The 23234-nt window shown below is 33.3% G+C and overlaps 2 protein-coding genes across 3 annotated transcripts in view; both read left to right on the forward strand.

The window, feature by feature from the left end:
- On the forward strand, positions 1 to 1066 carry LOC111027519. Its single transcript, XM_022305919.1, has 2 exons — positions 1 to 410; positions 781 to 1066. The coding sequence occupies exons 1-2, from the start codon at positions 60 to 62 to the stop codon at positions 811 to 813; spliced, it is 384 nt and encodes a 127-aa protein (XP_022161611.1). The 5' UTR covers positions 1 to 59; the 3' UTR covers positions 814 to 1066.
- A 4682-nt stretch (positions 1067 to 5748) lies between these two features.
- The window catches only part of LOC111027502 (protein Shroom), a 174373-nt gene continuing 156887 nt past the window's right edge, over positions 5749 to 23234 (forward strand). For both annotated transcript variants that reach the window (XM_022305894.1, XM_022305895.1), the window contains exon 1: positions 5749 to 6073. In XM_022305894.1, coding sequence (XP_022161586.1) covers positions 6021 to 6073 — 53 coding nt within the window. In that variant the 5' untranslated portion in view covers positions 5749 to 6020. The remainder of the gene's footprint in view (positions 6074 to 23234) is intronic.

The following is a 23234-nucleotide window of genomic DNA, read 5'->3' on the forward strand; positions in this document are numbered from 1 at the left end:
CATTTTGTCAGTTGTGTTTTTTTTAATTTTTAACGTATTAAATATTTTTAATTTTAAAAATGAGCCTCAAGTGGTCTGAAAGCGTGATGTTAAAATTCTTGGAACTTTATCATAAGCATGATTGTCTATGGAACCATCGACTTGATACATATAAAAATAGAGATGCAAGAGAAAGTGCTTTGGGTTCTATTATCAAAGAAATGGAAATTGATGGTCTTACTATTGCTGATCTAAAGAATAAAATTAAGACAATTAGAACAATGTATAAAAAAGAACATTCATTGGTTTGCAAATCAAAAAAAAGTGGTATGAGTACAGATGAAATATACATGCCGAAGCTGTTTTGGTATAAAACAGCGTATCTATTTCTAAATAATGTTACAAATTCAAGAGACACCTCATCAAATTTTGTAAGTATACTTTTTATTCTTAAATATTTATATAATAACTATAATAATTAATAATAATAAATAATAATAGCTAATAATACTAATACTAATACTACACTATAATACTACTATACTAATAATACTACAAATACTAATAATAATAATATATACCTATATTTCAATTATTATTAAAAAAATTTTACATATGTATATAATTAAATAATCGCAAGCGGAAAATGGTAAATGACAATATTTCCTCAATAAGTGCAGTAATTGATAAGCTTGATAATGTTGTGCAAAATAATAATAATGAGACTGATAATGAATTTGACATATTTGGTAAACATATCGCTGTACAGCTAAAAGATATGCCTTTGTATGATGCTATTAGGTATGTGTCAGGAACAAATTCAAACTATCATGAGACAAAAACGATTGGAACTCTTAACAAGACAGTCCTCGTGTCACACAACTCTTTCATCAGGGATTTCATCTATTCGTCAAACCACTCCATCACCTTCTTGTTCAAACGCTACAGAAGAAGAATATTGGTCATCCTCAGTTTCAAATCCACCATGCACTGGAGAAGAACGTGGAGAGGATACGCTACAATCATCTGATATACTTGCTAAAGCTCTTAATGATATTTTAAATGATAACTATAAATAATATCTATAAGTCAATAAACTGAAATGTGTTATTTTTATGAATAAAATATAATACTTACTTTAATAAATTCATTTAAAACATCGTAAATTGCCGTACAAACTTCCAACAAAAAATTTGAAATTGTGTTTTTAGGTACTCGGTATATGGAAGCGAGCGTTGAAAACGAATCACCTGTAGATAAGTACCTTAAAGTTACTTGTAGTTTTAATTTTGGTGATAATGCTTGTCGCATCACTGTATCTGTTTTTTTTATTCGATCCTGAACTCTGAACAACAGTTCGTTAAATTTTTCTTCAGACATTCTCAAATGATTTCTATACCCTTCTCTATCCTCTAATGCTAGTTCTTTAAGTAAAGTGTTTGATGCTCCCAATTGATTTCTTCTTAATATCCATTGTCTCACCCAAAAACGACGTTTTTTGCGATTTTTGCACATATTAATTAAAATCGTTTTTAATTCTTCTTTTACTAAAATACTTATTGTATTTACAATTTCACATACAACTGCTTTCGACGCCATTTTCAGTGATATATTGTCGACCGCGGCTTTTCAACTGAGTTGATAATACAATTGAAACATGTTCTGTTGAAATGTGTGAACAAAAACTGATTCAACTTATATTCAATTTTTGTTGATCAACTATAATCGGTCAATTAAACTTGACTCATGAGAACGCGCCTTTATCGGTACACGCCGTCTTCGTCGTTGTCGGAGGCGCGGTAGATATAAAATTATATTAAATTTTAAATCCAATGACTAGGGAAATGGGCGGATATATAGTATAAACGGGAACTCGAGTGAATTATTTTTATGATTTGTACCAATATAATATGTAATATTTATATAGGTTTGAGTTTTTCGACGACTAATGAATAATGATGCTCCAAAGTGTGAGTGTTGCACAAAGAGACTACTATATTCATCAAATAAACTAATAATAATATTATTAGAATACCTGTATCCAATCCAATTCAAACACTGCTGGCATGCATTTCCTGTAAATCATTGATCGCCTTCGATCGTTTAATGATGTGACTGAAACAATTAATAATTATCGTATTTGGTGCTATCCGATTAGGATCAATTAGAAATAGCGGGTGGTAGCTAGTGACTATATAGTTTATAATGTACGATATTATTATTATTATAAGTTATACAACATAATATTTAATTAAAATATACATTTTAATAGGTATATAATATAATATAAAATTACCACTATATCATCTGGTAAAAGACTATATATATATATATACGCTTGAATAATGATTGAAACAATGAACAATAAACCCAGAGCGATTGCAGATAATCATCCTAGCATGCCTAGCTGTATACCTGAAGGTAGTGTACAATAAAATTAACAGATGCATTTTATATGATGTAAGATGTAGCCGACAGTTGTCAATTATTATAATCAATTTTTTTCTCATATCGTACGACCATATGCGCTTTTGTACATAAAATATGATACATAATAAATACATATATACATACATAAAATGTCAGTTATGCATTGAAAATTAAAATCTAGTGAAATTGATTTTTTTCCTGTCTATAAAAATAAGATTAAATCCATTCAGGGACTGCAGATAGTAAATCTTTTATGGAATATCATACGTTTCAATATTAATCAATACTTAATTATGAATCATGAATCACAATTGTAAATCGAAATCACATAATATGTCGTCTTGGAGGGGGAAGGAAGTTTATTGAGCTGTAAAACCGAGGTGACATATCGTCACTAACCATGTCTGAAGTAATGAAGTTGGATAGTATATAGTATATACGTATGTATTATAGCCACGAGTGTATGTATTATAACCACGAGTATATGTATATTTAGGTACAAACAAGGGAAACCTCAAATGTGTGGCGTGGGGGGATAAATAGAAAAATGTATTCTTATTGTTGCAGGTGAATTATATAGAATTAGTATAATATGCTAAATGTTATAGAAGTCGGCAAAAGAAAATTTGTATTGGTAAAAATTCTAAAAAAAAAAATGTCTCTAGGAGGGGAAAATAATATTATGTATACCTACGCCCTTGGCTTAAACAGGATTTCATATGAAAAGAATTAGACACACTGCAAACTGAAACAAATCGCAATATTTTAATATTATACTATCTACCTGGTGACGCGTGTAGTTGACATTGTGCGTTTAAAATGGTAAAAAGGTGTAATCGCCCATACGAATACACATGTCTCGTCAAGTCTTTATACATTATTTCGGCTTAGTTTTGTAATTTTCGGTGCAATATTTTATATTGTTTAATATATAGTTTAATACGCCAGTATTATACAGCAGAGTTTTCCGTGCTCGTAGAAACGATAAAACATCTTTTGTTTCGAACACCGAGTTTCTTTAAACCGTAACAATAATAACTTGAAATTGTGCGTGTCAGAATGACTGACTTATTCTTAATTTATTGTGTTGTCCAAATAGTTTATTTCTTCTTTACGGACATTTACGTAGGTATAAAATCGTGGCATACACACTCATCAAGTGTTTTATAAACATTTTATTATTTCGTCGATGCAGAATATAATAAAGTATATATACGAATACGAACAACGATAGTGTGTGCGTTTAAGCATATTGTGTTTTTCTGATTTCGTTGACATTGATGATTTTCGATTAGACACAAAGGCAAAAGAGTTCTAAATTCTAATAACACGAATGCTGCTATTCTATACGATATAAATGATATAATATTTAGTTCATACAAATATATTTTGTTATAAATATTTTATCAGTCAATTAGTCGATTGTATTTATTAGTCCTTAGGCGGCCAAAATAACCGGTTATACATATAATATAATACACAGTAGAAACATAAATTCTGATTTTATATCAGCTGCGGTTTAATCTCCTAAGCTGCAGTACCTAAGCGGGTACCTACATAATATGACACAGCACAACAAGCTAATGGGCATTAATGGTCATCATAATTAATAATATTATAAATGTTAACTAATTGGTTGGTATTAGGGTTATGTTTTATGTTTTTTAATAAAACACAATTTTAACTCGTTACTCAACAGCATAACGCATTGTGACATAGATATAAATCTCGATAATAATGGGAATTCAGAATGTATTATAAGTTATTATAGAGACTGGGGTAGGTATATTACAATAATACTACAGGGGAATTAAAAAAGAATCAATATTTTATACTTTGACCTAAAAACATAATTATTATAGGTCTAATATGTGCCTCCTTGCCTGGCGCTGACCGACGTCTCCCAAAACTAAATGAAAAAATAAATCAGACATGTGAAAAAACAATGATCTACTACAATAATTACATTGTTATTTTACTGTTTGTGCAATGAATAATAATAACATGAAAAATGGTTGATAATATAATGCGCCCACCGCTCAGACGAAAACTAGTAGGTATAATATTACTCACGATTATTATAACTCGTATTCATCTATATTATATTGTTTAGTTAGTATTGTAATATATACTTGGTACGTTGGTAAAATTTACACTTTTCGGCCCACTCTGACTACACTTTTTAAAGATATATTATTTGTTATGACTCATTGTCATAGTCCATAGATACTTATACATAATGGCTAATGTATGATAATATGATACCCCAAAAATGGCAAAAGTAAATAAAAACATTTTAAAAAATTAACCATCTACCATCAAACAAACTTTACATCTAAGATTGAAAGACTTTAACTTGGCATACTATAAATACTTGCCTAATTACCTAGCTACCTAAATATATTAATACAATATATTCTAATAATAATTAATAAAGTTTTAATTTTAATCATATATAATAGTTATAAAGATATATTCATTTACCTATGTATTTTACACACATATTATTTTGATTTACGTGCACAAGTATTATAACTTATAATGATCTCTACCCACCGTCATTACGCCATCGCCACCTGTTTACTATTTGGGTTTTACTAACTTTTATACATTTATATTTTGGCAATACCTTACCAGCTTAAGTACTGTATGAACCATTTTAGGAGGGGTTGGCAATAGTTATTGATGCAGAGCTGTTTTTTTTTTAAAGAAAAGGGAATTGTTGGAACTCTGTTTGTTTTTGTGTTTAAATGAAAGGTATCAATAACCGTGATAAGGAGAATTCAAATGTCATGCAATTTTGCTATATAATAATTAATAAATAACTATAAGTTTTTGTTGGCTTTACTGATGATTGTACTTGTCTATTAGTTTTTAATTGTATACAGCTTGCAGAATTAAAATCTATTTCACACACACATACAAAATAATAAACGTTAATTCTATTATTATTGTGGAATCCACTGTCCAGTTTGACGCGATCAGTTCAAATGTTGGGGTATAGTAGGCTAAGACATCGAGAGAGTTCGATCGATAAGACTAAAAAAAAACATCATTAAATGATTTTATAAATGATTTTATACTAAAATGAAACATGCACACGTAAATTCTGATCATTGCAATGTTTTAGCTAGCTTGACCGCACAGAAATAAAGACGAAAAAAAATAATAATAATAACAATAATTACGTCGACGGTCGGTGGTGCGGGTCGTCAGGAGTGGGCGTAAAGAGTGATGCTGCACCGTCGTCGCAGTCTTTTGTTGCCCCGTTGCCCCGGACTACCGCCGCCGCCGCCTCCGCGGACTAACCGGTTCCCGTGAAGGCGCACCGGCAGTTCTTGGCCGGAACACTAAGCGTCCTGTCGTGTGCGGTGCGAGTGCGCGCGCGTCCTGTGCATACCGATTCGTTTAAGTCTCTAAGGCACTATTTCTGCATTATTATTATAATCTTGTCGTCGGTTTGTTTTTGTGATTTATTTGTAAATTTATTAGCATTAGTGTGTTTAAGTGGCGCGTGTGATTTAGTTTCGGTGTGCATAGCATATACTATTTTGTCGTCAGAGTCTCATGTCCGGAGAGTCACCGAAAAGGAAAAAATAGTGGCGGCCGCCATGTTCTCCAGTAGGACCCGGTCCAGCGTCCGGCTCAAGGATCCCAAACCGAGGTCAGGAGGGGTTATTTTCGTCTTGTTTTTTCTACTTACAGTAGTATACTAGTATTTAATATTTATATGTACGGTTTTTTTTCGTTGCTTGTTTCGTTCATACGAGACTGTGCATAACAAATGAGGATTAATAGGATATCGAGAAAAACCATAGTATTATTTATTGTATCGTGTGCATAGCACTGCGCTCGGCCTGGGTGGTCCTGGTCGGTACGTGTTCTTAGGTACCTATAACGCATGTATTGTATATATATATTATATAATAAGGGGTAGCGTATCGTGCACCCTCGCTCGACCGACGTCTCACTGTTGCGTCGTTGCGATTGACCTTTCCTTACTATTTACTCTTTTTTTTTGTTCTCCCAACCTGCGACCATTACATTGCACAGATTGTTATCGACCTTTTAATACCCTGCGCCTGATTGTGAGTTGTTTACGCAATACAAGATTTATGATCGTCGCCCCACGGCCCATTATAACAAAACATACTATATAATGTTGTATTACATGTATCCATACGTTACTTATGTATAATAATGTATATTATATAGTTATAAACGGTCATGGAAAGAGTTTAAATTATTTAATGTCAGAACGTTAGAATTACGAGAAATCTTTCACTTCTATACACGCAGTGGGTATTCCTAATTCTTTTGTAGGCAACCCGGGCTTAAGAATTTTGTATTTATTTTATCATTTTAAATCGAATGTTTGCGTTTATATATCGTACGATTTCAGTGTGTGTAGCGACGATGCAATAACAGGTACATTTTTTGATCCTCCCTCTGAATCTTTTTTGTATTGAAGAAATTCGATACGACGATCTCTGATATATAAAGGACTGCTGTTGCGTGTATATACGAGCTATATAATATATATCAATACACGGTAGACTTCAATAGGATATAATATGTTGACTTCGGGTGCCGACAAACAATTCGGTTACTCGGTTATTGAATTGTTATTATGTGTGGAAAATACCAGGCGGGGTTAGAAATATCGAATTATTCTTTTATACGGGACGTTTTTCTTTCAATGTGTCTTTTGTGAAATGTGTGGGGGCAAACACGGGGGATTTGCATTGAACCTGTTTTCCTCCAGAGAAGCAAGTTAGGCGCGTGCACCGTTACAGGCGTTACAACTTACCATTCGAAAACTAGAGACCGTTTTACTTAGTTTTCCCAAGAGATCGCTATCTCTATAAACTCCGGATCTATCTTCTATATAGGTACTAAATATGCGAAAATATTATCGCGCTACCTTACTTCCCAAGTCATTCAATTACAAACTCGTGTGTTATTTTTTTATTATATGTATATACTGATACATTTTTACTGTCTGGCATTGTTGTAAACGAGCTGAAGGACAAGAAATGCACACGGGAGAGGAAAGACGTTGCGGCGGAAGAAGAAGACGAAGAAGCAGAAGAAGAAGAAGAAAAAACAATCCACAGTATTTTCGTGGCCCGGTAATTGGCTTTAGTTTCGCCGACGCGTGGGAACATTCTCATTTGTGTACGCACAATGACGACGAAAATCACTTAACGAACAGAGTTCCATGAAGTTTAAGGTTACAGTTTGTAAATTAGACTGCTCGCTAGTTCCGCAGAACCTGTGATTATGATGCCTTCGTTGCAGGCGGATTTGGGGCAACCGTGCCTGCTGAGGGTTTTCGCTTTCCGATGGACATCTAGATCCGGTCTACACCAATAATATTTCGATTGTTTTATATGAGCTCGTTCATAATATTTCTCAAATCAATAACAAGATAGTCAGGCCCATCCGCCCATGTATAAGACCGTCAGTCGTCACACACGAGTACCCATCCTAGTCATCCTACATAGTATAATAAAATATAGGTATATTATCTCTAAAACACACTATAATTTATAGGTATTTTGGAAATCTTGACAAATTACCCGGATAAGAGAATAACACAAATATTTTAGCTAAGTGTACCCACATTTTTCATTATTACATCGGAATGAACGATTATATTAATCGATCAAAACACGAAGACAGAACTACAGAAGAATTATTAAACATTATTTCACATCGTCGTGATATGAGGACGACATTTTCATAATTAAAATATTTTTTTGTAAATAGATGGCTTCGTAGTTTTTCGTACTAGACGCATATAACTTTTGAAAGCCCTAAGTTTTCAAGTACTAGGTACGTCTTTTTTAGTAAAAAAACGAACTATTACAATTCTGTTTCATCTTTTTTCTTTATTTTTATAATAATAATACAATACGAGTTATTCGTACCATATAGTATTATTATTCATTATAAATATAGTATTTCATCTGTTACAATTGTTTTTATTTTTTTTTATTTAACTAATTGTAAAAATATCAATTCATCATACACATAGTGAGTACAGTTATGTTTAAAAAAAAATTAAAAAACAAGATTTTTGATCAATTATTATAACCTGCCACATAGAATATATACAGCAGATTGTGTAGTTAGTATTGGTACTCTGTGCAGTGTATTTAATATAATAACGAATGTGCAGTTATGGCTTGAACGTGCCTAAAACTGGTCCTTGTCGGCAGCCGGTTTTCGGTTATTATTTTTTCTTTTCGTTTGTTTGATGTATGCAGTATGCACTTAAAAGGCGTCGATGTTGTAAACGATTGTTGTCGGCGAAATTAAATTTGGATTCGACAAATAAAATAATTCCATTTATTTCGAACGAGTTTTTCGATCACGACCTCAAACGGACTCGAATGTTTACTTATAGGACAAAAAAAACACTACTTTTGATTATTAACTATATTAACCATATATACATCCCCTGGAAGTAACGGTTAACAAATTACCATAATGACCGAGTCACCCAGTTCTAAAAAATTATTGTTCGGTATAGAGGCAAATCAAAACGAGTACCTACCTGTATACGCGTATGACACATCAAAAAAAAAGTCAAATAAATATTTGATGTGTAGTACCCTCTCATTAATTTTGTAAAAACTTTTAAATCAAAAGAAAAGGTTTTTTCTTTGGGATTGTTTGTGACTATAGCTTGTTTTTACTCTTGGTTATATAATGTTTATAGTAAGTAGGGACCTATTTGTATAATTATTTATCAGTAGAATGGATTTTTAAAGGCTTTTATTAAAGTGGCTTTTATCTATATAGGTACAAGTATAATAAATGGTAATTTTGTTACATAATATTATATTAAAATATACACAACTCACTAATTTACATTACTTACTGGTTTAGCATATAGTATGATTATAATACATAATACATATTATAGACGCATATCGATATATCAACATACACCGTGGATCTTTGATCCTGATGTGACATATGTAACAGAATGGTCACGTGCTAACGGTAAAGATCGTTCGTTTCCCTTATGCGTATTTCCATACAATCTAAGTTGTCGTGTATTTATTTATATTAGGAAGTAAAAAAGAGGTTTCACTTCACGTTTTTAAATAAATTAGTCCTAAAAAGAAAAGAAAAATTATGTCATTTTATTTTATTTAACAACATGCACTTTTATCTTTTTAAATCTTATAGTTTTATTCGAATTGGGGTACTTTTATTTACATCAAACTATACATATACGATTAGTGCATTTTTATAATTATTTCTTGTAATTTATTTCACGGGAACTTTAAATTTGATTAAAATGTATTATAAAGTCTTAATAAAATATAAATGACTACATATTATGGTAATATGCGATTCGATGAGAATTATTTCTTTTTCTAACATTGTGATCCTGCAGTCTGTAGCGATCTAAGTTGTGTACTATGTATCTTCTGTATCTACTGTATATAGTGTATGTTGAATACTTGTATTATATATGTTCATAATATATATGACGTTTGCTTGGAGTCGATTCTCTGAGTTTCTCGTTGTTTGTGCGTTACAAACGTAAATTGCGAACAAAGAACATTTCAATTAGGTACCTTTTGGATAAAACGTGGTCTGCTTAAACGTTACCCAAACAATATGTTTATGTATGTATGTATGTATAAATATATAACAATAATACAATAATAATATATGGACGTGTCTCTAGCGCGCATGTCCCGCAGTTAACGGTAAAGATCGTGTCCGCCGCGGCTGTCGCGGTCTTTCTAAATAATATATACATGATAATATAATATATCGTTCGCTTAGTCCGGTTTTAAATAAGTAGACTTGCTGCAATGGTTAGTTCTCAGGGGAAACAGCTATCGTGGCAAGTCGGGGGGAGGGATTTTTGAATTTTTAAAACCGCGGGTAAAACGGCTCTTCCTCGTGTTTGATGTTGTATGCAAATTTTGGATTCTACAGATATTGTGCTATAGAATAATGTATTAAATAAATGTACAACATATATATGCACGGATCCGGGTGAGCGCTCGTAATTATTTACACCCGGGCCCGGGTTACGCTTAGTCAGTATCACACACATACAGTTCTACCTTTATAACTTACCAGTCCGTTGACCCGGTTGGCTGTAATATACAGCTGCAGAAGACTACCGTGCGCGAGAAATGTGTGTCCTATCGGGTTGGCATCGACTTTGCAAAACACGAGCGCAAAACGGTCACTATTTGCGTCGAGATTTTTTTCTTTTAAAATGCTACGCCTATAATAAGTGCGGTTGTCCACGGTAAACTCTGTACTCCACCCCGCACTCCGCACACCAGCACTAGCGTATGTTTATGTTGTGTAATAATATATAGCCGTATAGGGCACGCAGGCATATATAAATATAGTTTATTATCTGGTATTGTCTCGTGTCATATACGCTCGTTATCGCGTCGACTGCAGTTTGAATTATATGATTTATATTTTATATGAAAGCGTCATCACCACTGTGCTTATAATAATAATATAGTGTGGAGAGAGACTAAACAGTAAACTCCAATCCGATCTGCGGGCTGCAGAAATCGTCACTCGCTGGTCTAGAGCAGGGGTCTTCAACCTTTTTGTATTGCTATGTATAGAGTCTTGGAGTAGAAGAACAAAAACATCAGTCAGCTTGAGTCTTGACTGAAGTTCAAAAAACTCGAACGGCTGGATACAGTACTCGGGCAGTAGGTTGGATACCTCTGATCTATTGTATATGTAGGTACCTTCAGTGACGTCTCAAAGCCATAGTAATTAGTAATATTGGGTGGGCATATAGTTCGTGAGGGTGGCTCGAACCATACTTTTTGTTCGAAGTGAGGGGGGGCTGGATAAAATAATACATACATATATAGGGTGTATCACGAATTTCCGACGTATGGTCCATACGTCCATATGGTATATATGTCACAACTTTATGATACACCCAATACATAATATTATGTATTATCATCGAAACGATTCTTGTCTTTACTCTCTGTATGTAAGTATAGATTGGTTAATGTACTTGTAAATAGTAACATATTTATCATCTGTGCACCTGTGTTAGCTAATATATACACAAAAGTTTTGTACAGTGTCATCTTTTAGATTAGAACGAGATGAGGTCTTACGGGCGTGGGTGGTTTTATGGTTGTATAATAATATTACATATTATACGATAGATATATATATATATATATATTATATGTGCGTGTGTGTGTGTACAGCCCGACCTGCCACAAATATGCCTGATCACGCCTATATACTTCGAATATAATATTATGAATTACACCTGTATTATATAAATTACAAAGAATATAGAATATACTCTATGTCTCTACCTATATAATATGTAATACGAACGCGATATTGCACTGCATTAGTTCTACTCTTTAAGTCTTCTCTCTACTCCATAATATTCGCATAGCGGGAGCGCAAATTATTGTATTCTGACTGTTCCGTTTCTTAAAAAAAACGTGAGTTGCTTTATAGGCATTATCGCCGTATACTATAGCATAATATTGTACTAAATATGTATAGCGGTGTGCGCCTAGGTATAATGTACGTCTATATAGGCACTTAAATGGACGTCTCCGGTAATCGATGCGATTTATACGATTGACAGAACCGGCAGGCCTGCAGGAGAAACGCGTAATTGTATACAATATTATAAATATATATACGCTCGCGCGCGAAGTGTATAGTCCGATGTGCCTATTACCGTGTCTTCAGTTTCGAAAAAATGTAAACAATACGGAATAATATGCGTTGTTGTGGGAAATTCTGCACAGATGTATTATAATTTATAAGGTTGGTTTGAACATAATAAAGTAATAATAATAATATGCGAAGCAGAAAACATTTGCGAGTTAAAGTGATTATATTGAATAGAAAAGTATATAGTGTAAAAAATAAAAGAAATAAAAACTCGAGAAATGTATATATTTATTACGGCATAGATGTATCTAGTATAATGTATTATTATAATACAGAAAGACACGAAATAAAAATATATCATTTTCAAAACGAAGAAAAACAAAAATAATGACTTGTGGGACTTACGAGAAATAATAGAAAACATACCGACTTAAATATTATTTAGCTTGGATATTAAAACTCGTTTTCGCGAACTTCGACAATATTGTATTCATTGTTGGTTTTTGTAATAAACTTTTTAGTGTCGGTAATAATCTGAATCTGCAGCCTCACAACGTAATCTTATATCAATATTGTTAGCTTAATCATTAATCGCATTTATGCATATTATTTCACTAATTCACTTAAGTTTATGAGCGATCGGATCGGATATTTTTAAAACAATAATTTATACACTTGTAGACTTTATAGACTATATTGAATCACCTGTTAGTAATAATAATTGTATCATTGATAGCGTCATCAGTTATTACGCTATATAAGAGTTAGTTTTTTTTAGTACAAGTGTTTTTTTTATTGTGATACGTAAGACATCTTGTATAAGGTACTTAAATAGTTACCTAGTTTGAATTATGTTTAACCGTATTACAGTATTATAACTTTAAGGATAGTTTGACGTATCGAATAATTGAATAACCGGAATCCAGCAACAACTATTTAAGTGTTATAGACAGGTGTACAAATTGAGACATAACAAGTGATTAACATTAAAATGTATTATTTACATGTTAATGATATGCATAATGTAATTATGGATAGTACAATTATAATTATTAACAATTATCGTTATACTTTACAAATATCCAGAATGCCAGAATTATTCCGTAGAAAGTGTAAGTACTTGTATTTTTTTAAATTAACTGCAGTAATAGGTATAAAAACTTAAATTCAGAAATAATATCTCTGCATCACTATCATTCAAATTGATTATAATAAGTCATGAACTCAAGACACTTACCAAAATTATCATTATCCCTTTGTGAATGTCTATAGAAATCAACTCGCATGTCGTTGAAGATTTTCTTTTTTCATTTTAAGTTTCAAACCAATTTCGTGTTTTCTATTCTAATTTCGGGAGTGCCGGACCATTATGGAAAACATTCCGCAGAAAAATTAAATAATATGCTATTCTTTTACAGAACGGATTAGGTGACTATTAAAAACCATTAGAATAATTTTGATTATATTAACTATTGTCATGGGTTTATGATAAATCTGGCACTAAATAAGTTACTTGCAGTTGTATACCCATAGGTATGCATATAATATACATACTATTGTGTTCGTGTGGATCTATAACATCTACAGACAATATGATATTCGTGTGCAAGTTAAACGGGAACGACGGCGATTCTCCTCCGTCAACATAAGTCCCATCGGTTGCATAGGATAGAAGATAGACTCGAAGCGAGTTGTTTCGTATCGGGCGACGAGCATTATGCTGTCAAGTATATACAAAATCGCCGTTACAAAGCGCGCGTCAGGTCTGCCCGTTATTGTGAGTACTTACCTACCTCTGTATAGCCTATCTACCTCGGGATGTGCATCCTTTTTCGCCGTGTCTCACGACCACCTGCACCGGGACCTATACTGCGGTGTAAATATATGCACAATGTGCACACACGCGCGCGCGCGTTGTATATATAGTGCTTTCTCCGTATGCGCGTATCACGCGTATCTGACCTTTCCTGGCTGGCTGAAAAAAAGGTCCATATAAGTGAGGTTAGGTATATGTGTACGGCAGAGTGTATTTTATACGCATTAAACGATATTTTTTCGTCCTCGTCAGATAAAAAATACTAACGGGCAAAAACAATGGCAACACATGTTTTATGGTCGTGCCCGCGGGCCGAGGTGTATACAGATGCGTATACTACACAAGTATATGTAGATATATATACTTCTTATCAGAACTGGTTCCTTATGGTAATGCGAATGCAAATTTAGCCCGGCCGAACCGCATAATAATGTAATGTTATTATATTATGCACTCGTTCGGACATATAGTTTTGTATACCGTACAATATAATATTAAAAACAAAGCCCGAGTAGGGCCCAGCGACCTTTTGAAAATTTGGTTGTTTTCCTATCCTCTCGGGCCACGTTGAGCGATGTACCTAAGTCCTAAATTCATGTCGGCATTCCCGCGAAGCCAACATAAAATTGATCTTTTTACTTTTTCGCTGCAACTATACGGTCAATGTTATTATTATCACTATTCGAACACTCTGAGCTGTTCGGTGCATCGGTTGCTGCAGCGGGCCAGAGGTGCATTGTTCTGTTGTTATTTACGATCGGCTGTGCGTGCGGGGCGTGATATAAAAATCTCGAAAAACGACACATCGTACGTCAACTTGATTTGGTCCCTGCTGCAGGTTATAAGCGGTGAATGCGTGTAGAGCATTTTATTTGTATGCATACAGAGTGATTCAATTCCATTTTTTTCTCTTTATTAATAAACTCATTCAAATACTAATTTTTACCAGATTATATTAGACCGTATCATATAAGACATTTAGATTTCTTATACCATTTGATAAGAATGCTTTGAATATGTTAAGTGATTAATATTATTCTATGTACACATTATAATTACAATTTTTCGATTGATATTATATCCAATTTAGATCTATTTGATATTTTTGTAAATCCATTTTTAAAGGCTATAATGTATAACATCTTCGATGAATACAGAATATAATTTGTAACTCAGAAACTACTTGTTCGATTTGTATAGATGGAAATGTTCAAAAAAATCATCCACTTAATTATGTACAATGAAAAAAATTGGTTCTTATTTGAATAAATTAAGTGTGTATCATTATAGGATCCTCCTTACTTAATGCAAGAAAAATCTAAATAATTGAAAAAATAGTAATTAAGTAAACTTAAAAATTCCAAAAATCAAGGTTTCGCTAAATTTATGGGGCGAGCAAGCTTGATGAACCGTCCGTACATGGTATAACACTGTAATGAGTCCGTTATGGTTGGATTAAAAATCTGGAATGTAATGTGTGTAGGTTAGGTTTAGTGCAAAAAATACTTTACAATTTTTATGCATTCAAAACATGTAATAAATATTATATATTTTAAGATGTTTAATTTATCGTAGACTTTAAAATAATTTATAACAATATCCATAAGTATAGAAACAACTAACAATAAACCGTATTTATCGTAAATCACATGATTTCATTTTAAGAGTCAAAATAATATGTAAAATTATAAAATATTTGTAATAATTTCAAAATGTGACAAAAATATTTTGAAATATTGCGAGAACATGCAAATGAAATGTTAATTCCGGGAATCGTATATGACAACGCGAAACACGCATAAAATCATGAATATCCGATCTTTGTCATACCACTCATACTTGGCGGTCTACCATCTATATATTCCATACCACTGTAATAATAATAATTTATGATACTTGTCGCCCGGTCGTTGTCGTCGTCACGTCGTCATCAAAACGTCGAGAGAGGTGTTTTGTGATAGCGGTGATATACCTATTTAGGTAAGCGTAGGCTGCAGAAATCGACGAGATTAAGGTGTGGGTTTCGCCAGTGCAAAAATAATATTATTGTGTTGGAGAGTTGTCGCGTCATGACGTGTCAGTTCTAGTTTCTTTTCGTGGCCGGGACAGGGTAAAAAATACGTTGTATTTATACCTTCGTATTTATCAACCGTGGTTTTTTATATCGAAGTCGAAATGAGACTTATGAATTATAAAATGTATACGGAAAAAAAAATCGTATTTATTCTCTATTAACCTTCACAAATTTTCACAACAATGAATATATTCAATCAACCTATATTAATATGCTGGAAGTAGAATTTTCCCACTTCTCAGTGAAGCCTAAGGCAGTCGAATCTAATAACTTTTAGGACTATGATTATTTTAATCGGTTTTAGGAAGCTCGATTGTTATGGACGAGAACGATTTTATTTAATATAGGGATGAATTATGAAACGTTGTACTTTTATATACATTAAACAATTTAAATAGTGAGTAATACCTAAATATGGATAAGTGTATACATTTATTAACAGAAATCTGGTGAGTTTTCCATTTCGCNCCCCCCCCCCCCCCCCCATCAAAATATCAACCACTCGAATCGTCGTCGTGTTCGTGAGAGAAATAATAATATTTTGAAAAAAAAAAAACAACTTAAACATAAACATTAACCTACATAATATACATTATGCAATCAAAGGGCGTCCGCTCAACGGTTGATGCTGCTGCAGAAATCCCGAGGTCTACTACGTCTCTGAAGATCGTTTGTACAATATAATAATATACGCATAAAATTATATTATACATACGTGACCGGATGATATACATTATATATTACGACGATGTAACGCGCAGCGGTTTTCTTTTTTTCTTCCCCCCTTTTTCCGCCGATAAAGTGCAGAGCCGTCGTCTTAGGCACAACACATACACACACACACACACGCGCGTAAGTTGATCTCGCGCTCGCGTTCCTTGGCCGTTCAACCCGCCTCGTCGGCGACTGCGGATACGCGTCTGCGACGCGCGACGACGCCGCGACGGGTACGATAGTAACGATTATAATGATGGACGGCGGCGGTGACCACTACGGTATACTATACGCGGTACATAAATATAATATGTTTAATATGATGTAATACCGGCTGCAGCGGCGACGTCCGGCTGTTTGAGTTTATCCGCACGATCCGTATGGATCGCATGTCCCGCGCATAATAATATAATAATAATATAATGTATGGAATATCATTTATTTTAATTCGGTCGTTTCGAGACGTCGCATTTTATAGTGGTGCGTTTATATGTATATATATATATACTATATATAAGTGGGTATAGTAACTAGTAGCTTTATAGTCGTCCAACTTGGGCTGGTTGTTTTTCTCCGTCCGCAATAATAATATGTACATCACGGATCGCGGTACTATATTTTAATGTATAATAAAATAATATGATAATACACGTTGTACCTTCGGGAAGATAAACGAAAATAGGTTATATACATAATATATCATAATATTATTGTATCGAAAAGTTAAGCTTTAGAGGTGATGAAAGTTTTTATTTTGGAATTGACTAACGTAGTCTCTACTAAAGTGTGGAATATCGTAAATGAAATTATTTTTTGATATACATATTTTGTTAATTTGTTGCCTGAACGCTCTGTAATCCTGCAGCGGCGTGACGTGTCCCGAGTCTGGTGTTTAGGCAATCTTAATTTATTCGTTATTCAACCTATCTCAGAAATTGTTATTACAACCGTTGAACCGTAGAAATCCATTAGGGCCATACGTTAATTTGTAAATATTTTTAATTTTTATACACGAAGCTACGCGACCCACGTTTGACGGCCGACGTTATACAATAGTCAATAAGTCAATGTAACGATAATTATATATCTACAGTATATACATAATATGATAATAATGGCCAATTAGTATTTTGTGAAGTATCGAGATTTTTAAAAGTGGAAAACAGAGACTCTCTAACATTTTTACATCGTAACCGTGCGCCGTGCCGCGGACAGGCTGATTAATGAATAATTATTATTGATATTATGTATTCATTATATTCCTAAAAATAATATTTATTTAGTGTGTTGGAGTGACAAATATTTTTGAAACTATTTAAAGTTTAAAACGTATTAGTTTAAATTATATAGTGTTAAAAATACTAATAAAATTATGTGAGGGTGATTTTTATTTCAGACAGAAGTACAGAGCTGTAAATTATGTTGTCTATATTTTATACATCCAAAATATATTTCAGTTGTGGTTTGGATAATGAGAGTAAATAGGTAAAAAGGCAATAATTGTCTAATTGAACATTTTAGAATTTATTTTTCGTAATTGGTTTCGACCAGTAATTGTTTTATTTTATTGGTTTGAGTTATAAACCGGTTCATAACTCGAGGTTGAAAATTATTAAAATCTATGTTAAATACCTACAAAACATTTCTTATTTCTGTCCAAAATTTCAAACGTGTTTCAAAGTTAAAACTGAAAGTAATTGGCTGAAATATCAGCTATTAATCGTTAGTAATTATTTATATTTATTTGGTCTTAATGAAAATCTATAAATGCATTCGTACTTCTTAACGTTTAAATAATAGTACATCGAATTCAAATATGCATGCTTGGACAATACGGTAGTGGGTAAAGTAGGATACCACTTTGGACATTGTACATAATGTCGTGTACTTATTAATTGGTCGTATTCTATTGTAGTTAACGCTATCGAAGATCTATACAGGAGGGTCTCGTGTATAGTAGGAAAAAAATCTTTAGTCAGATATCTAAACTATAAATAGTATAATACCTACGTACAATACTCCAATGTACATTATACATATATACATATTTATTTTATATATTATGTATTAGACATTTTTGCTCGACGTTTGCGCGCGCCGTGTTGTTGAACCTGGTCGTCGTCACCCACTCTCCGTCAACCCTGTATATATATAGCGGTCGTGACCCGCAGCTTGTCAGTGATAAATGGACACCAGACTTTGGCAACGTCGGAACCTGCATCTGATAAGTTTCCCCTTCCGTCAATACTATTTTCTGATTTAACTCTTCTATACTTCCTCTGCCCACCCCCGTTCGTTTAATATTATCATTATTATTATTTTTGTTTCGGTGTGCCCGCGTCTCAGGATCAGTGGACCGGTTTATTCGGAAACCCGTTGCTAAAATATTGTATTTTTAAATATCGTTACGGTGGAGAAGGGGGGGGGGATATCATATTATTATTATTATCGTATAGGTTGCCCGCCGCAAATCGGATAGTCGCCGGATTTGTTTGTTTTTATTGTCGTGGCCGCCCGTGTCTGGTAACTGGTACTCTACTACTACTCGTAATAGTGTGTAGTCTGGAGTCGCGGCTCCACAACGACAACGCGCGCGCGTCACAGCTACCGTAAAAATAATACATATTTAATGATATTGAAATATATATAATAATTAATAATATACGATGATCGATGAGAACGATTATCGACGACGAAAAATAATATGATATTATTATAATGGTTACGATGCTGGGATACTTGACGGTTACGGTCGGTCGCGCGGGTTGTTTAACCGCACATTAAACGCGATATCGCGATATTGTTGTAGAACGGAAATACCTGAACGTAATATTAAAATATTGTAACACTATATCCTGCATTTATTATTATTTTATTACGACATTCGGAGGACGTAACGCTCCATCGACCGTAATATTATGTCATGTAGTGCACAATTACAGGGTATGCCGATACGATGCATATTTTACATCCTATACACTATACGGTATCCTACTAAGTGCTGTGAAATGTCATCACCTTCGTATATAAAGCGTTGAGGTGCCCCCCGCGGGTCAAGAGTAACAGTCGCCACCGTTTTCGACGCAGTTTATCGGCGTCCAGTTACCGTGTGTGCAACGTGCATATTATATAAACGGCTGTTGTACGCTGTTAAGACTTTAGACATTATAATAATATGCAAATACTCTGCGCGGGTCATGTCGCGTACTAACCTACCATATTATGGAGACCGGTCGCTGCACCATGCACGGGAAAAAGTCTGACGAATCCGATGTTTCCGTTCGGACTCGGTCGCGCGTAACGAGTATATTATAATAATGTACGAGACTTAACTGCTGCGTTACCATGAGATAATGTTTATGCGTATAATCTTTGCGAAACATTGTTGACGCTTAAACGTGTTCGGATAAACGTAAATTTCGTATTCAGGACACAACCGCCGTGCAAGCCCGACGGGATCGAAAACAGTTTGTTAGTGCATATACTTCTGCGCTGTGTATAATTATAATGTATAATAATAATACTATAAAGGTCGTTTTCCGAATTCCACATTTCCGCGGCAAATGGCAATTATTTTGTACATACATATTTCCAAAAACGTGGTGGAATAGCATAAAAAAATAAACAAGAAAATATTGTAACCAATTTTTGAGTAAGCAGTGCCCCGCCCAAAATCGTCTGAAACCATTCATCATCATTATTTCAACGATTATTATAAAGGCACCCGTTATAGCAAAACCGCCCTAGTGGCGGCACATATCCGATACCATTATTATATTGAGTTAGCACATTTCATTTGGGGGGGGGGGGGAGAGGGCATCTTTAACATCGTTTACATCTCCTCGTCACGTCGAAATCCCAGAACCACTTTCACCTCTTTTAACTTACCTCAAACCCACTGTAATTACTTTACGTAATTTAATACAGTCGTGTTCCCAGCCCCTCCTTGTCATAGATACATATACAATTTTAATGGAATTATACGGTATCATACGGCCGATTCTGTATTAGGTAAACGTGCGTTTTTGTAATTGTTTAGTTTATCCCCGTGCATCACTTAATTTTTCTAATTTTTATCTGAGTCTTTGCTCGTAACATTTGAGCAATATTTTGTTGTTACCGAAATTTCGTGCACTTGTCGTTTGTAATCTTCATGTAATATCTATAGGACCGTAAACAGACCGGAGGACATTGTGTAACAGAAATACTCTCATTGGGATATTTGAACAATATGCATCATGACCGCGGCCCGGGTATAATTAAAATGCCTTTGGTGTATTGTGTATATAATATATGGGACACTACATCGTGCATTTTTTTTTTTACATGCAAGTAAACAGCAATTTAAATTTAAATTTGAAAAGTCCACAAGACACAATATTATTTTGTACAGGCAGGTCTACTATAAACATATAACTGCACTGCTGCATATCACCGCATGCTCTAAATCGTGACAGTAAAGACGTACCTGTACAAAAGTATATATTATATTTACGATATGTATCTACACTATATAATGTGTCTATGTACTGGGATTTTTATGTACGCTGTGAGTAATATTATGTTATAATACAATACATGATGTATGTACAGCAGATGTACCGACACTTATCCTATTGTGCGAGACACGCAGACGATTCGGTTTAGCTGGTTATTGTATTTACGTGTATCCGAATAAAACACATAATATACAATTCAAATTCGGTGTAGAACTCGAAATTCGTTACGTTTATTTTTAATGTTATTGACGATCAGATTACAGCCGCCTATATTTTATACAAATAATAATATAATATGTTATACGTTATTGTATATTTTATGTATATTTACGTTTTTCCTGTACAATATTTTTCTAAAAATGCATAATACTTGGTTTTTTTTGCGTTGTGAAAACGTAGTTGTGTGAGATTCTATAGGCAGATGTGGGGTTTCGGTAGAAAATTCCACCGAAATTGGTTTAGATTTTTACTGCGCGTTGCATTCGTTTGTGCCTCCGTTTGCCGCGGAACCGCTCGTAATGGATTTCCATCGAAAGCATTATTACGGTCTTCGATCGCCGAGCATCAAAGCGCAGTGAACGTGAGATAACTTTTTCTATAAATTTAAGGTAAACGAAACACACTACCGTGTGTGTTTGGCAGCGTTCTTATTGTCTCGTGACAACATTTATAGTATTCTTGTAAGATTTTATAATTTTTGTCATGACCAAAGCTTAATTTAAACTCGATCGTCTTAAACACGAATTTAACTCGGATTCGAAAATCTTTAGGTTGTACCATTTCCTTCAATATGTATTAATTCCATTCTTAACACACTCCGTACAATGTTTTTAAATGTATTAAATGTATTTAATATAATTCATACATTTGATACGTCAATCAATTTACCGAATGATAACTGATAAGTATGATATTATGACTTGTCTATAAAGTGTCAACCGTCAACAGCATGTAACATTTAATTAATTAAATCTATAAATTGATAACGATTAACAACAGTATGAAACATGCCTTGAAATGAAATTATGTATTCTCACATACTCGAACATCTCATTATATAATACACCATATTATATTGAAAAACGTTGTATAATGTGGAATCGTCGAAAAATAATATTCTATCACTGACAGTTATCTACGATTTTAATTTAACTTACATATTTTAAATTCGTTACTACTTAACACGCACCATGTGTCTGATGTTGTTGCACGCATTAATTATATTACTCGTATATTATTAAATAGGTAGACACTTTTATTCTTATAACAAGTATAGCAACAGAAACGATCACGCTGGTATTGTATAAATGATCGAAGTCTATATAAAACGAATTTTAATATTCGATTAATCATCGTCTATTGTTTGATCCAATAATTTGCTACATAATTGTTCAAAGTTAAAAATTTTACTAGTTAACATATTTTCTCAATAGCCACGGGGCTTCAATATTAAATAGCCAAAAATTCTCAGGTTTCTGGTTTCTTGTGTTGTTTTGCATAATATTTAGATTAAAATGTCTAAAAAAATGTGTTATACCTTAATATTAAAATATCTTTTAATGTTTTAGAAATATCAAAGTTTATTCATATTAAATATAATATGTATAGGCGTTTATAAATCGCTTTAGTTGTATAAAAACAAATTACTATAGGCTAACTAATAATGATCTCAATACTATAATTGCTATTTATACAAAAACCGGAAGCGATATCATTAATTTCTGATGTCAATCTTTTTTGAATTACGGTTTTTGATAACTAGTTTTAGCTCAATGTTTTTATAAAATCTTATTACTTCACCAAAAAATTTAATGTGGTAAATATTCATCTACAACGTATACATAGTCAGCACTTAAATATAGGTACTAAAAGATTACCAAAGTCCAAAATACTTATTAATGTGCTAAAATAAGTGTCGAGTTTAGCTTGTGTAACCCAAAAGTATTCATATTTTACCATTAGCCGTTTAAACGCATAAATATATATTGTGATGGTAACACGCCCTGAATACTAATTATATAAAGGTTGTAAAGTCAACTTTAAAACTCCATTA

This window comes from Myzus persicae, unplaced genomic scaffold (genome assembly GCF_001856785.1).
Source record: "Myzus persicae strain clone G006 unplaced genomic scaffold, MPER_G0061.0, whole genome shotgun sequence".
Taxonomy (NCBI): Eukaryota; Metazoa; Arthropoda; class Insecta; order Hemiptera; family Aphididae; genus Myzus; species Myzus persicae.